The sequence below is a fragment of the Brienomyrus brachyistius genome, chromosome 10 (genome assembly GCF_023856365.1).
Source record: "Brienomyrus brachyistius isolate T26 chromosome 10, BBRACH_0.4, whole genome shotgun sequence".
NCBI lineage: Eukaryota > Metazoa > Chordata > Actinopteri > Osteoglossiformes > Mormyridae > Brienomyrus > Brienomyrus brachyistius.
This window is the reverse complement of record NC_064542.1, coordinates 12,547,413-12,564,426: the sequence shown is the minus strand read 5'-3', so window position 1 is coordinate 12,564,426 and position 17,014 is coordinate 12,547,413. Positions and strand designations below refer to the sequence as shown.

General features: G+C 47.3%; 1 protein-coding gene and 1 long non-coding RNA gene across 4 annotated transcripts in view; one reads left to right on the top strand and one right to left on the bottom strand.

Moving 5' to 3' along the window:
* camta2 (calmodulin binding transcription activator 2) overlaps positions 1–17,014 on the bottom strand; it is a 33,550-nt gene that overhangs the window by 12,130 nt on the left and 4,406 nt on the right. For all 3 annotated transcript variants that reach the window (XM_049027313.1, XM_049027312.1, XM_049027314.1), the window contains exons 2-11: positions 14,412–14,545; positions 13,768–13,871; positions 13,180–13,247; positions 12,790–12,925; positions 12,087–12,158; positions 11,588–11,729; positions 11,317–11,457; positions 8,966–10,944; positions 7,329–7,455; positions 6,265–6,399 (exon numbers count right to left, since the gene is read on the bottom strand). In XM_049027313.1, coding sequence (XP_048883270.1) covers positions 6,265–6,399; positions 7,329–7,455; positions 8,966–10,944; positions 11,317–11,457; positions 11,588–11,729; positions 12,087–12,158; positions 12,790–12,925; positions 13,180–13,247; positions 13,768–13,871; positions 14,412–14,466 — 2,959 coding nt within the window. In that variant the 5' untranslated portion in view covers positions 14,467–14,545. The remainder of the gene's footprint in view (positions 1–6,264; positions 6,400–7,328; positions 7,456–8,965; positions 10,945–11,316; positions 11,458–11,587; positions 11,730–12,086; positions 12,159–12,789; positions 12,926–13,179; positions 13,248–13,767; positions 13,872–14,411; positions 14,546–17,014) is intronic.
* LOC125750052 (uncharacterized) lies at positions 1,697–3,851 on the top strand. Its single transcript, XR_007400280.1, has 2 exons — positions 1,697–1,976; positions 3,460–3,851. It is a non-coding gene; the product is annotated as an uncharacterized LOC125750052 (long non-coding RNA).

Genomic DNA, 17,014 nt, shown 5'->3' with positions numbered 1-17,014 from the left:
AAAAATATAGTCTGAACTGATAAACTTTGCATTTCATTTATTTAGCTGAATCTTTTTTTCCCAAAAAAGAGTGATCAAACAGTCCCTGGTGCAGCAGGTCTTACTTAAGAACTCAACAGCGAAATCACTCTGCCGCCCCTAGGATTTGAACCAGCGACCTTCCAATCACAACCACAGCATCCTAATCCACTGAGCCACACACTGCTCTGCATTAAGATCCATGAAACGTAGTAAGAGGAAGATGAGTCTAGGTCCTCCTCTCTCTGAGGGAAGTTTTCCCAGCTACTGCCTCCTAGGGTGGCTCTCTGGGGACTCTGGGTCTGGTGCTCGGTGACAATGCTTCTTGTCAGAAGCTCTACATAAATTACAAATGGAATGGCACTGAATAACATACACTTAACTGGACAACCATAACTTTCACTTGGTTTTTCACTCCTCTTCTTCTTCCCAGTTATTTAGGGCTATACTCTCCATCAAGGCTTTAATTGTCCTGGACCAAATGTTCCAGTGTAATAAAAACGTGTTATTCTGATGTTGTGGGGACCATTTTTCAGGTCCCCACAAAGATTTGTGAATGCAATCAAAAAAGTAAAAATGGTTAAGGTTAGGGCTGTTGGGATTAGAGTTTTCCCCATAGAAGTGAATGGAGAGTCCCCACAAAGATACAAACCTGTGTGTGTGTGTGAACCTCCCCAGTGCACATGCGGGGTGTTAATGTGCCCAATCTGTGTTTACAGTGAGCACAGATATGAACTTAAGCAGAGCACTTTCTTTCTCAGAAATAAACTTGTATGTACACCAGTTTCTCTGTTATAAATTTAAACAGTAATTTGTCTCTAAGACATAAACTTATATATATATATACCAGGTTCTCTCTGTTATAATTTTAAACAGTGATTTGTCCCGCTGGTATAAACTTGTATATAAACCAGTTTCTCTCTAATATAAATTTAAACAGTGATTTGTCTCTCAGATATAAAAGTTGTATATAAACCAGTTTCTTTCTGTTATAAATTTACACAGTGATTTGTCTCTCAGATATAAACTAAAACCGTGGTTGGTTAGATATAAAACTGACCGAAATAGTTTCTAGTTTATTTCTCATATAAATTAACACTTTTTCCTCCCATAAATACACAGACATGTGGCGTCGCTCTCAGACGTAAACCCAGGATATAACAGTTTGTACATTAGACAGGTAATAATGCGTAAGGCTTGTGTGATATAGAGCGCAGACCATGTCAGGAGGTGTGCCTTTGACCGTCAGCACGACCGCACACACACAGACACACAGACACACACACAGACACACAGACACACACACACACACACACAGCTATGAGGTCAGTCTGCTTCCTTTCCTACATGCTGAACTTTGTGTAGTTCTACATGGCGCCAGGAACATGCGAACAAAACACATACACACACACACACACACACACACACACACACACACACACACACACACACACACACACACCTGTGTTCCATCTCCATACTAACGCCCTCCGTTCCATCGCCAGGTCCTACCTATGTCATCTTTGTCCTTTGACTTCTCCATCTCCACTGAAAGACAATCTGTCTGTCAGCCCACCGCTGCTCTGGGCCGCGTGCTCAGCCGCCTCGGGGGTGAGGGGGGGGGTGTCAGGGGGGCACAAGGGCGGGACCACCGGGGGCCAGTGAGGCTTTGGTGGTTGGTGCCGAGGGGCCCGAGACGATCCCAAAAAAAGTGCTTTACCCCTTCATGCCTCTTTCCTCCTATCGCGATTCTTCTCGAACCCTCCCCTTACGGCCGGCACGTCTGACTTTACAGCGCTGTAACATGTGAGGGGTCCTGGGGCTTCTTGAAATGGAGCATTCTTATAGAAGGGAGCCGCGTTACAGCGGAAGGACAGTCTGACGGCCGACTGAGAGAGAATAATGAAGGTCCTTCATCGGTCAGAGGCCGTGGTGGGACGATGTTCACATAAGTGGAGGTTAGTGGGACTGAAGATGGAGGGATTGGGGGAGGATGGCATGGACGGGGGATGAAATGAGGATTAAATTAATGACAGAGGAGCGGGTGGAGAGGCAGCGAGAGGAAAGCATGGAAGCAGAAAGTGCAATAAAAGAAACACTTATGAGAGGATGTAAAGGCCCAGAGGTGAGCAGGAGAAAAAAACAGTTTTAAGAGCTCAGGGTCCCAGATCGTGCAGGCAGGTGTTAACGGACACATGTAGAAGCGGGGAGGGAAGCACAGTGCTAATGCATGCGCTCCGGAGCAGGACCCCTAGCACACATGTGCAGACCCACACGCACATGCACACGCACACGCACCAACTCACAGCATGCAGCAAACAGCTTAACTGAACGCAGGAGGGCTGACAGGAACCATTGCAGCGATGCGGAGAAAGTTCCGGAAAGAAAGCCAACGAGTGGGACAGGAGAGGAGAGAGGAGGTCAGGACGGCAGACGGGGAGGGGGAGTGGTTCAAAAAGAAGGAAAAAAAAAAACACAAAAGGAGTCCAGGGCTAGACGACAGGCTGTCTGCAGGAGCGGAGAAGACCGGCGACATTCGGGGAGAGAGTTGCCAAGGCCCCAGGGGGAAAGTCCCAGACCGGCACTGGGGCGGGCGTTTGAATGTAACTCACATTACGGCCCCCTGGCACGCGCTGGCCCCGCCCCTCCCTGCAGCCAAGGAACGGCATGGGTAACAGGCAGAATGGGATGACAGACGGGGTCGGGCATGGGGGGGTAAGTGGAGAAAGGGGCAGGGGGTCATGGAGGGTGAGTGCCGTACAGGGGCGTGGCTGTGGGGGCTGACAATGATAAAGATGGAGGAATGGTGGAGGGACAGGTGTCCAAGCCAGAGGTGCGGGGCCTGGGGGCGGAGTTCAAAGGGAGCGGTACTGATCCCCCCCCCCCAACACACACACATGGACACACACAGCCCCCCCATTCAGGGGTTTAAATAGGTCTAGCTGGGGGGTCAGAAATAGCAACAGGCTGAGCTGTACACTTCAACATCACTCACATACTCACACACACACACATACACACACACACACTCACACACACAGTATCAGACAGGGCACAGTCAGTAAACAGTTCCTCACAATGATAATTAACACATAAAAATGCACTCATAACATCCATCTATTTAAATATGATGAAATGGAAGCTAAGTCTAAATGAAAGAAGACGGTTCAGACACCTTAAATATTCTGCAATGGTAAAATTTCAGCAAAGCGGCAGAGGGTTGGCCTGGTATGTGTGTGTGTGATTCAGCTAGAACAACGTGAGCAGAAAGTGTATGGGGCGGTGGGTCTATGTTTGCGTGTCTTCGGGCTAAGGGGGAGGGGGGGGGAGGTAAGTGTTGACAGCGGAAAACATCTCCATCCCATCAATCACTAAGCAGCAGCAGGAGAGTCCCGTCCTTCGGAAAATATAATCCCCTCCCTACCTCATCGACATTCCCAGGGCCTGTGAATCTGCTCCCTCCGTCTCCGGTTGTGGACCGAGTCGGACCCTCTACTTGGCAAGGGGCTTGGGGCACCTGAACGGAGGCGCTCGCTCAAAGGTGGCCAGATGCATCATGGACGTGTCACCACAGCTGCCAAATGCTGGACAGGACGGGGCGTGTGGCCATGAGGACGGGGGCCAGGGCAGCTTAATCAAACCAGCGTCCTGGGGGGTCAGCCACCTACCAGCACGGCCCGGCCCATCCATCTGGGTGTCTCTGGGACAAGCATCGCTACCGCCACCTTGTGTTCAAAGTTCTGTTTTAAATATTTTCTTTGCAACATTAGAATTAGTATCTCTCACACACAGAGCTAATTCTTAATTAAAGTCGTCTAAAGCATGAATAATAATGAGGAAAACGACTTTGTTTATGTTTGTTTTACTTTCTAAAGGACGACCGTGTGCAGCCGCAAGGCTCACCGCTAACACATACCACGGCCCTTACCTGTCCATGAGTCTCACTGCTAATATGAATCATTTTGATAGCCGGCCATGAGTCTCACTGCTAATATGAATCATTTCAATAGGTGGCTATGAGTTGCACCTTTAGCGTGCATAATTTACATTAGCAGACACAAGTCACGCCACTAATACGTGTCATTTCCGTTAGCACTCATAAATCTCATAGCTGACATGCGTCGTTTCCATTTGCATATGTCTCATTGCTAACGCGCATCGTTTCAATAAGCAATCATGAGTCTCAATGCTAACGCGCATCGTTTCAATAAGCGGCCATGAATCTAAATGCTAACGTACATCGTTTCAATAAGCGGCCATGAGTCTCAATGCTAACCCGCATCGTTTCAATAAGCGGCCATGAATCTAAATGCTAACGTACATCGTTTCAATAAGCGATCATGAGTCTCAATGCTAATATATGTCATTTCCATAAACAGCCATGAGTTTCACTATTAGTGTGCATACAGAAGTCACACTACTACGTGCGTCTTTTCCATTACAGGGCATGAGTCTCACCCCTAATGCATGCTGCTGTCTTATCAAGCTGGGAGTCGCAGCGCAGGAAGACACCACTGACCTTAGTTGCCCTTGGGAATTCCTTTTATCCACTTTCACCACGTTCCAAACCCCCCCGTATGAGTATATAATCCTTCCTGAGCAGGCCACAGGAGTCAGATAAACTGCAGCTGTGCGATAATGTGCACTGATTCTGCCTCGTTAATAAGGGCAAGGAGTGAACTTAATACTGGCCCAGTCAGTCCTTCTAATGTGGGCACTGGCATAGTCAGACCACCTAGCATTCACACACTGCACTTCATAAGCAAAGTAAGCTTTATTAAACTGAAGCAGATACACACACATACCAACACTATCTCACTGGACAAGGACACATGCTGAAAAGTGTAATGAAAACTAGAGACATGCAAAGGGTTACATTACACACACACACACACACACATATGCAGATGGGTCTTCCTATCTAAATGGGGATCGTCCCTTCATTTCTATGGGAAAAACCCTAATCCCAATCACGACACCTTAACCCCTACCCATCCCTAACCTTAACCATAAGTAACCAACTAAAATACAAGACTTTTGGCACTTATACGTTTTTGATAGCATTCACAGATTTTTATAAAACTGAGGTTATCCAAATGGGGACCTGAAGAAGTGTCCCCAAAAGTAAGAAGTTTCAGGTTTTACTGCACCTTGGGGACATTTTGGTCCCCAAATTTGATCTATGCAAACCCACACACACACACCCCCACACACACACTCTACTGCCCTTTCCGGACCAAACTGCACCCGCAGTGCTGAAGAATTTGACGCAGGCAGGTTCATACCTCCCTGGCCTGCCCATCAGCCCACCGCCCACCCCCCTGACCCGACAGACCAATCAGCACTCTGCATTCAGCCATTGCAAATACACAATCTCCATTGGAGAAACAGATCTTCATATTATTCAAGCAGGCACTGAAGCTAATGGGATTCTTTAGCAATAACCCTAGTGTCTTCAATACAAATGACATGAATACTGGGTCAATATAGAAATTTCAAAATGAAAAGTGAACCATTTGTATTACTTGGAAAGTCTAGATTCTATGGAAATGCATAACAGGTATGGTAGTTATGGTGAGCCAGTTCAGAAAGAAATCAGACAAGCTTGTGAGTGTTTAAATTGAGGCAGAAATGTTCTGCAACTAGAGGGGGCGGGACCAAAACATCTAATTGGTCCCACCTCCTCTTCAGTCTGATTGGTTATCTCTCTGAACCAATCATTTCTCGTTCTGCTCTCAAAACACTTTTGCGTATGGAAAAATCTCATAAGCAACAGACAATGGATGATTATTTATCATTTACATTAAAAGTAAAACAAAGAAAGGCACTGAATACACCTATTGTTCTACTGCAAAGATCAAACAGAAGAACAGTCTGGAATATCTGTTTGCTAGATACGGTAACTGATGCTGTAGCTTACAGGAAACAGGACTGGAACATCTCAAAACTGATATCTGTTATGAGAGGTAAAAGCTCTCTGCTCAGTGTGGTCCAAACCCACAGTCTGACTCCTCTAATAACTACCCACATCATGACATTTTTGTATAAAAGGAATAATTATGTTCGTAAAAGTATAAAAGTATCACTTCAAAGCACCAAAAAACCATTGCAAGGTCATATTATGTCATGATAAATTTCTGTAAACTCAGTTTTACCCTGAAGTCAAATGTTTTCTGTCCTCAGCATGAAAACAAAAATGAAAAACACTGAGGGGTGTGACGTGGGGAAGTGGGCGTGGTCACTCACCATCCAGGGAAAGCCAGTCCGGCTGCGAGCTGGGCTGAGAGGAGACGCTGCGGGCGCGATATTCAAACAGCACAGAGGATGAGAGCATGTCCCTGTCCTGCAGGACGTGCAGTGTGACCAGCCCGGCCTCGTGAGCTGGGATTGGAGGATAGAGATGAATTAAAGTCCCCATCGCTGACTATGAGTGTTAGCATTCACCCCGTGATGTGCCAGAAGAATACATATATCGTAAACCGTGAAATCCATTAGATCATGATGCCCCATGTTTTGTTTTTTTTTGTAATAGCTTATCTCTGTAGGGGTGTATTTCAAAACTATGCAACAGCACCCCTTGTGGACAAAATGCGACATACCCAACTGTTTTTCTTTAAAAGCGGGACTCGTAGTTTTCATTGCTGGTTTTACGGTTCTCTGAATAGATTCTGGGTTATATTTTCCAATAATAACCATGTACGAGATATTAAAATGTAATTCTTTAAATACTGAATCATCTAAGCTGCCGTTTTCATAAAAAAGTATATTGAGACCTCATGGTTGATGTTGCAGTAACTCACACCAAACAGCACTCGCATGGTATTTCTGTGACAGAATGAGTGTTTTCATGCTTGTTTTCTAGCTGGCTGGCACTGCGAGTTTCACTGTCATTTGAATCAGTGCTTCCCATCCCAGTCCTTGACAACCCCCAGATGTTTCATGATTTTATTCCCACCCAGCTTTCTGCCATCCAGTGTACATTTCTGCTCCCTCTGGGAGGGAACAAAAGCAGGAACACTGATTTACTCAGGATCGATTTTAAGCTTACAAACATATTCCTCTGCAACATTTTCAGCAATAATGACAGAAATGTCTCTTAAAGACACCGAAAGATGAAAAATTTGTGTGCAATTTTCCATGGCTGCAAATGATATTGCCTGGGAAAAAAAAACTTTGGGCGCAAAATTATAATTCAGGCTATTATCAAATACATAGACTTGCTGTTTTCATCCTTAGTAGATTGTGAAGAAATCAACCCTCTGTGTGCTTGCGTGCTGCATGTGTGCACACTCATGTGTACGTGCTCGCACTTGGACAGTAGCAGCGCAGCACTCCTGGCTGGATGAGAGATGCGGGCACGGCACTCTGGTCAAACACGCAGGAATACCGTCCTGTCGTTTCCGTCCACGGCCCCGTTATCAACACCTTGACTCCACCCTGAAAAACATATGGTCAGACATACTTAGCCAAACCTGCATGACATCACTGCAGAATGGATTATACCCCAACCAAGCCTGTAGGACATCACACACAGCTGCACACACTAACTCCCAAACAAATGTTAATGACATCACACAAAGATGGCTGCATACATTAAAGGCCCATGTTTATGACATCACAAAAACATATGTACACTCTTACAAACAATATGGTGTAATTAAATCTTGACATTACATATTTATTTGCACTCAGTGACCTTATAAATTTAGTGTACACATGTACACAGGGGAATATGAAAATGAAATGCGCACCAATCAAAGGACTGTGATCTAGTGATATTATTTACATGCACTTACATATCTAATACAAGTTTTGGGGGGGGGGGGGTGACAGGCAACCTTTCATGCATGAATGCATTTCATATTCTCCAGTTACTACAACTAAAACAGACATGAGCATATACAGTATGACTTGCAGTGTTATAAAATCTCCTTCTGAGACCATAGACTCCACAGGTACGTTAAATTTAAAGGTAAATCGCTACACTTGCAGGCAATTTTACTAGGAAGCCAGCAGAGGAAATGTTTTACTTAGAGCTGTGAGGGGTATGGATGACCGTCTGTCTACCGGGGGCCCAGCAGGGGTTAAGAGTAGATCAGTACTCAGAAGCAGCAGCATAAAAGTCAATTATAAAATATATAAAAGTGTTTAAAACGTGTGCAAACTGCGCAACAGAAATATTACATCAATTATAAAATTACATACATATTACAACGAAACACTTTTTTTAAAGGCAGGACTGATTCTTCTCACGACGGCGGCTGTATGAATAAAATTGTAATTGAATAAAACTAATAAAAACTGTGTCGTATTAAATTTGTGAGTTTGAAAGGATCAGTAATGGTTTTGCAATAAATAGCCCATGACCAAATGGATGACCTAGTAAATGGGAAGTATGATTAGGCGGTTAAAGAAGTTCATGGTGATTTTGACTTTGTTCATAAGGTGCGACCTCGACCACTGAAGAATTCTATAAGTGTATTCTTTATACTATTGCACATACAAAATTCAGATTGAAGAGACTCATTTCCACCCAGCGAGTCCAGGGTCTGGAATAAAACAACATGCGTAGGACACTTAACGCAAAACAAGTGAAGATCAGAAATCGGTCTTTCATATTCAAAACTCACTCAGTCCATTTCTGACCTAAAGTCAGGCTTGCCCATCACAGGTTACGGAACCGGAACCAACCGTCGTTCAGTCCTCATGTAATCCAATGAAGAATTTTCGTTACATTTAGTTATCAGTCCACAGAAATTTTCTCGAAAACGTTTCCTGCGGACTGGGTGAGTTTTGGAAGTTCGCTCTTCAGTTACTGGGGTTGCTTGGACGGAGGGTATAAAATCGCCGTGTTACAAAGGAGAGAATACAAGCAAGGCTTGAAAAAGACAAAGTGGAACAGATGAGCGACACTCCATGCAAACAGCCCTGGGGCGGCCGTGCTCACCTCCGGGTAGGACCACTCAGGAGAGAAGTCTGTAATGGTGCTGAGGCATCTTGCTTCCGCCCCTGGGGACACCCGGGAATGCAAGGGCAAAAGGGAGACAGCCGGGCGGGGAGGTGGGGGGCACGAGTACACGGGGCCGGCCCTGTCTGGCTCCCCATCATGCAATCTGTCCGCACCCACCAGTGGAGAAATCAGGTCTGGGAAGTGGCTGTTGAAGGGAAGCTCAGTGTTGCAACCTTCCAGAACGGTGAGTGCGGCCAAAACATCCTGGCCCTCTAATGCATGGGTGTCGCTACTCTCCACACAGCTGGTGGTATCCATCAGGGTCTCCTCTGCCTTGTGGCGATCAAGGCTGGGGGAGGAGGAGGAGGAGGAAGAGTGCTTCCCTTTCACTGGCGCACAAGGGCTTGGGGACGCCCTACCCTTGCGGCTCTCCTCTAGCACATGGCACTCGGACTGGAGTGATGCTGGAGACGGAGAAGAGTGTGCGAGGCTCGGCTCCGGGGCACGACTCAGCTGCGGTTGCCATGGTGAGTGTTGACGGTCTTGTACCGAGTTTCCAGACAAGATGCGGCGCAGCCAGAGGTGCTGCGGGGTTCCCTCTGCATGCCAGGTCAATGCCGGCCGCAGAAAGGCGGAGTCCGGATCAAGTGACGGCAGCTGGCCAATCACAGGGCTTGGGATGAGTCCAGAAGGAGGGCGGAGGCATGGTAGACCCATGCTCTTCAGGGAGAGAGGGGGCCGTATGGCCGGCAGGGTCCCCTGCTGGTGGTCGTCTCCCTCTATATCACTGGATGCCAGCACATCCAAGGTGTCCAGTCCCAGGGCAGAGTCCAGGCATAGTGGCAGGAGAGAGGGTGTGGAAGGGGACAGAGGGAGAGCCAGGGAAGCGGAGAGAGGAGAGGAACCGGAGGGGGTGGCCCGGGAACAAGGCCCAGGCGGCGAGTTTCTCCTGCTTTCTGTTTCCGATGAGAGGGAGGACAGGGCAGAAGAGGGGGACAGGGAGGACACAGAGGAGGAGGGGGAGAGGGAGTCGGAGGAGCAGGAGGTATTCATAGGCTGAGAAAGAGGAAGGGAAAGGCCAACAGCCTGGGAGGGGCCCCCGTATGTCTGCCCTCGCTGGGGGCTGTTGAGAAAGGAGTCGGGATCAAAAAGCAGAGGTGTGGGAGGTGGAAGAGGAGGAGCTGCAGGTGGAGGAGGGAACTTCTGGGGAGGACATGAGTGGGATGGTGAGGAGGTTGGAGGAGGCAGGGCGGAGCCAGGGGAGTCAGACCCTGATATCAGCCTGTTACTCAAGACGAGGCCCCTGATCACGGGGCTGGGCAGCAGCGTCAGGCTGAGTGTGGCCACCCCTGGGGTGGGGGAAATGGACTGCGAGGGAGGGGGCCATCCAGGCGCACCAGCGCCTCCCACTGGGACGGGGAGGCGATTTACAGGGGATGATGCAGAGGATTTGGAGGAGGTGAGAGATGGGGAGGCGACTTCCCGGGGAGGGGAGTTAGAGGGGAGCAGCAGGTGAGCAGAGGAGGTGAGTGGCAGTTTGGAAGGGACACCACCAGGACCACGGAAGGCGGGCTCGCCCTTGGGGTCGTCCCTGCTTCTGATAGTTGTCATGACGATCACCGCACTCTGAGGCACGCCCACGGCGGCTAAATCGCCATGGTTACTAGAAACACCACTGCCATGGTTCCTACCGAGGTTTAGGGAGGCAGCAGTCCGGGGCATGGGGGGGCTAGCGGTAAGCCCCACCTTCGCCGGCAGACTCCGGACACCCCCCACCTGGGGAGCAGGCGTGGAGCGCTTTATACCTTCCTCTATGCCACGACTTGCCCCCCTCTTGCCTCCGCTCTCTGGGCTTCCCCCTGAACCCAGGTTCTGGACGTCTGTCGGGCCTGGGTGGGTGGCGGGTCGGGCTGGAAGCTTTGGGGAGATGATGCGGTGCTTGGTGCCGTTGCAGCAGTGAGGAATGTTAGCCCCCGCTGAGGGGAAAAGGGAGGGAAAGACTGTAGAATGACTGTAACAGGCGTGAATGACAGCTGCTGCGATCCGTTTGTTTCCACCCTGAATCTACTTGCCAGACCCAAGAGCTCACAGATGTGTCTCATTTGTGTCACGCCAATTTTTTCCACCCACCAAGATGGGTCCTTAAATATTTGTTACATTTGTATGGTTTTGATTCCCTTTGAACCCCCTAGATCCTAAGTCACATGATTCTGCGCATCTCACAGCGGGTGTATGATTATTACATGGTGGGGCAAAGGTTTTTGGCTTCTCTTCCTCCCTCCCCACTGTGCACCCTGTGTGTTGGCTCCACCCCAAAACCCAGGACCCCGAAGCCCAGGACCCCTCACCCGTCGCGGGGCTGCAGAGGCAGGCATGAGTGCGGGGTTTGGGTTTGGTCTGCTGACTGTTCAGGATGCTCTGTGCCAGCCGCTCGACGGAGACCTCGCTAGGCCTACTTCTGTCACTGCAGGGCCACCTGACACTGTGGACTGAAGCGGAGAAACAGGGAGGGGGGCAATGAGCAGCGCCGGAGGGTGGTATAGGTGAGGAAGTGTGTGTGTGTATGCGGGGGGGGGGGGGGGGCAGAATGATAAAATAAATAATAAGAATAAATCTCACACATGGGTTTGAGCTGAGAAAGCAGCTCTTGCTGGGTCCAGCGCGGACTGTCCCGCCAGTCCGCAGGCGAGCAGGGCAAAGTTGTCCCACAATCCTCCAGTGAGAGCACATTCAGGTAGTGCACCAGCACGATGTCCGGGTTCTGGGGGGCAGCGGTGAGGGAGGGATGTGTGAACACACACAGACTCAGATGCATGTACGCAAAGTCACATGACCGTGATATCGACAGCATTTGCTCGAGACATAAAACAGCACAACCTACTCATACTTTATTGATCCCTGTGGGGAGATTGTCTTTTCACTTCCCCCATCTTGCACTCTATGAGACTCACAGACAGGTGAGAGCATCTTGGAGTCACAGTGCAGGTCAGCCAGCATGCAGCAGCCCTGGAGCTGGGGGCTAAGGCCCTCGCTCAGGGGCCCACAGAGGCTACGGAGAGAGGAAGGGCCCCTAGGAAGGACTCAGACCTGCCAGGGAAAACAAGACTCCAGTCCCCACCTGAAGCAGCCAGTAGCACCTCCTGTGGAATGTGGGGACTACGGAGGAATGGACGTAGCAACCGTACAGACACTGCAGGGAGAGACAAGACAGACAGTTGGGGCTGGAACGTCCAGTCGGATCCACGGCATAAGCAGCTGATATTTCCCCACAGTCATTAGTGGAACTTCTGTTTATCTACTTTTCACACATTTTGAAGATTTAAACCGAAGCTCTGCTAATGTAAACATTCAAGTGTGGAAAAAACCCTCAAATAATCACAAAAAAAAATTTGTGCTTTTGCGTGAGCCGCTGTTTTTGGCAAGTCAAGGAAGAAAGCATTTTGCAAAACCGCAATGGAAACAGAATTTGCAAATGAGTGGATATGTAGGGCATTACAATTAATTCTTCTGGAGCTACCAAGCTTGTGGAAAAGCCTGTTCCATGGCGAAGCACGAGGCCTCACGGGATGACAAACGGCAAGTATCATTCACACAGCATCTAGTAATTTGCAATTTCACTTTGACAACTTACTGAAAATTCATTTACAATTTGAGTAAACCTTTAATGGAAACACAGCGATTAATATGCAAACAATGTTCCGGGGATCTGTAGTACTGCTAATGCACAGCTGAACTGTTACAAATCCAAAGTATTTCAATAAATATATCCAAATGAGACTGGTCTTGAAAATATAACTAATTGTCCAGCAGGGGGCACTCACCTCAATGCCATGCACCTTCAGTTTCATATGATCTTCTCTTGTCGTCTTCCCGTCTTTCCTCTTCTTCCAGCAATACCCGTCCTTCCGGTACTTCACTTTCTTCCTGTTGTAAAGTATCATGGATCCATTGATGGGCCTGGCAAAGATGGTGGGGGTGGGATAATGGTAGGGGTTTACATAACACAAACATGAATCGCATAATGCATCAGATTCTATCGCTGCATTGGTGGGCCATCTGTAACCAGGACTACGTGTTATTCCGCAAGCATCCTATACAGTCACGTGCAACCAGATGATGATGACCATACGTGCAAATAATGTGCGACACGAGAGGTCGGTTCCAAGACACCTACTGACATGTTATGGATTCTGGGAATATGAGGAATTCACCTGGCCTTGAGCGTGCAGGAGAGCCATTCCTCATGCCTGTCGAAGGAGATCAGGTAGGACGCGATTTCCTGCAAGCAAGCAGTTCTGTTCAGAGTTGAGGACGTCCTTCAGTCCACCCGGGGCTCTGCGGCCATCCCACCTCCCACCTCTGCTCTGCCGGCCTCCCACTCTTTACCCTAATGCTGCCTCTCTCTGACGGCACTATAGGGATTATTTCTCCAACGGGAGAATGTTGGTCTCTGCTGACAAATAGCTGGACACCCTGGGATTCCAGGTTTTAAATTAGCTTCTAATAAGAGAGAAAAAATGAAACCCAGAGAGACCAGGATTCATGTCCTCCATCATTCTGTCATCATTACTGGTGCATCTCTGGATAAACCTCTTATTAAAGGAAAATGCCTAATAATCACAACTAAAAACTGACCAGAGTCATTCTGGATTCATGTCATCACTCAAAGAGGCTCTTATGATCCGCCCCCTGCATTCTCCCTCCATCCCAGTGTGCCTCCTCTCTCCACACTTCCTGCTCATTTGTGTGAACTTCATCTCCCTCATCCTCCTCCCTCCATCACCCTTCCCCCCCCCCACCTCATTCGTGTTCCATTGCAGTCTCTCTTTGGGCAGCACAGAGCTGCAGGGAAGGCATTCCAGAAGCTTCTTGGGCAGAAAAACCTTCATCTGGCTCTTACTATCTGCACAAAGCAGGAGACAGCGAGTCGGGAGGGCTGTCTGAAAGGGTGCTGCTCTCTGTCACACAGCATTAAGAATTGTTACACATTATCAAAAACTTGTTTTGCACTGTTACATACTAGACTCTGACATGCTAATAAAAAGGTTACATACTGCAAATTGCCATGTTACAAATTGTTGGAATTTATTTAAACATTCTGGACATTGTTACATTGTTCATACAGTTACAAACTGTTAGAAATTATTACAAAGTATTGGGCATTGTTACATTGCGTAGGCTGTAACACACTGTTACAATTTATCACAAAGGGCGGGGCAATATTGCTTTGTTGACTTTGTTGCAATTTATAGGAAAGACAGGGGCACTATAACATTGTTCATGCTGTTATATACTGTTACAAATTATTACAATGTGTTGGGTATTGTTACGTTGTTCACACTGTTGCAAAATATTACAAAGCGCCAGGCATTGTTACATTGCTCACGCTGTTACACACAGTCATATTCTGTAAACTGAGCTCCACCAACAGCTGCTCTCTCACCAGGACGGCGACTGGCTCTCTCATCACGCTCCGTCGGACTCTCCTTATTGTTCATAGTGGAGCTTCCAGCAGGACACAGCTCCTCCGGTCAGCAGGGGGCAGTCACACACTCCAGAACAGACCACAGGCTGACACTGAATGACACAGAAGGTGACAAATACCATCAGGATTCACAATCTAATACCCCTGAGACATGCCAGACTCAATAACCGCATGGAACATCCCAGAAAAAAAAAAAACTCAACTACTTATTCAGATCTGAATTATCTGACAGTCTTCACATATAAAACAGGTGTGCTGTTTCGGGCCCCATGAAAACATGATATTGGTCACTCAAACCCAGAGCAATTCAATGACGGGGGCCCTAAACACAAACACACACACATATGCATGCATGCTTGTATTAGAATATTTAAATAAATCTATTCTGATATCATCTGAATTCCACACTAGTATACACATGTAAACCCATATGTGAACTAAACTCGTGCGCATGCATTCTCATGCAAAGTCCATTTGCAAGTCAAACTGTGAACAAGAGCACAGTCAATCCCCAGTAGAAGGAGATCTCCCACTCATGTGAGACAGAGCAGAACTACAGCTGGTTTCATGCGAGCAAACCAACACCGGGTGATGCTTTCACTGTCCCTAAAAGACATTAACAGCTATCAAAGGCCCTGGGGTTATGCTGCCAGAATGAAGGAAAAAAACACACACACACACATTTGGAAAGTAAATGCACTTGAAAAAGCAGCAAAGGAGGAAAGATGACTCGCACTGGGAGGAGCAGGAGATGGGAAAGGGGAAGGGAGCCTAGGTGAACCATAGTCCACCATCTATACAGACATGGTCAAGTATCTACACCTGAAAGCTACACAAGATAAACCTGTTAGCAGAGCTGCCATGAAGTTAGGATGATTATAAGGGCCTCTGAGCGACAGGGACCTTGCAAATTTAGAACATAACTGGATTAGTCTGGGTCAGGGAGCCAATAAGATATTCGTTCATGGGGCCCAAAATCTCTAGCAGCACACCTACAGGTAAAACAGGTATGGCAAGAAATACCCTTTACGTGAGTGGGCAGACACGTACATGCACACGGCGACCACGATATCCCACGTTCTTTCGTTAAAGATCAGGACTGGACCCCAAAGATACATTCCACTGTGCAAACAATTCACCTTCTCAAGCCGATTAGCTGCTTGCATTTTCAAACCACGCGCTAAACGATCTTGACAAAAGCCCATCTTCAAACAGTCCCCAGTGGATTTCAATAAGGAACACCACAGACGCAAAACTGCACATAAAAGCCGTCTTAAAAATGATATCATGGCTAAGGAATTGAGTCAAGTCACATATTAAAAGTACATTTTATTGCTCATATTGAGAAATCCATAAAGTGCCCAGGAGGTCGGTAATAAAGGCTTTAAGCCAAACCACATGCAAACGATGATGTTTGCCATAACAGAGCCTAATCTGTTTTTGTTTCTCCCTGGGCTTTAATTAATAAACTGCTTTGGAACAGTGTGTCCTTTATGTGGATACACAACCACATCATTTTTTTAAGAGCTGGATCTACCCCAGACCAGCTCTGTCTCCAAGGAGGTTCTGGCGTGTTACAATGTATCGGTCGTCTGATGACATCCAACACATTGTTCCTTTGTGGGAAGCGAAAATCCTAATGAGACTGTGGTCTTCAGTCCAAGAATGCATGGAAAATTCATCATGCATGGTATTTTTCAGAGACGTGAAGAACTTTCAATCAACTTTTAGAATCCTTCCAGTTTAGATTGGGAGGACTAGTACCTGGGATTTGGGAACTGGCTTATGTCGCTGTTCTAGACATAGCCTGAAGGGGGCGCTGTAAGAACTAATAAATGCTAACCCCATATGCAAAAAACCCTTCTTGCATTTGGTCTGACATGCCCACTGCTTATGAATGAAAGAGTTTTGTCTCCTACTATCCTCTAGGCATCCTGTAATATTTAGGACCTGTCAGGGTTTGGGTCATGCCTGGAATAAATAAATAGTTGGCTAGGGTTTTGGTGGAATACAGGGGTGACAGCAGACCTGTAGACCCTGGTCCTGGAGGGTCAAGTTTAAAGGTGTCCAAGATTAACTAAGGATGTAAGCATCATCTACTATAGCTTATCCACTATTAAAATAACAATGATGCCAAAAATGCTTTGTTAACTTCTTCGCATTTAGAGTATGAAAGAAGTGGGACAGATCACTTCATGAAGGACAGATTGCGTCAACGATGACAGTCATTTGGAGGCTCGTTCATTAGTGCTGCGCCTGTTTGGGATTAGCAGTTCAGCCTTTGGAAATGGTTCTGTGTCTGCAAAAACACATCTGAAGAGACAGACCAAACAACACAACATGAAATCCCAGTCAGGCATATCTTACATGTGGCATTTTCTTGTCATTGTTGTAGTATATTTCAGCAGAACGAATTTAATAACATCTGCTGGCATTTATGCACGGATCGATCCCCCACCTCATATGACAAGTCTTGTTTTCGTAAAAGCCATTCAAAATGCAGCCAAAACAATCACTTCAAGTCCCAAATTGTCTAGAGACAACATTCACCTCCCAAATCA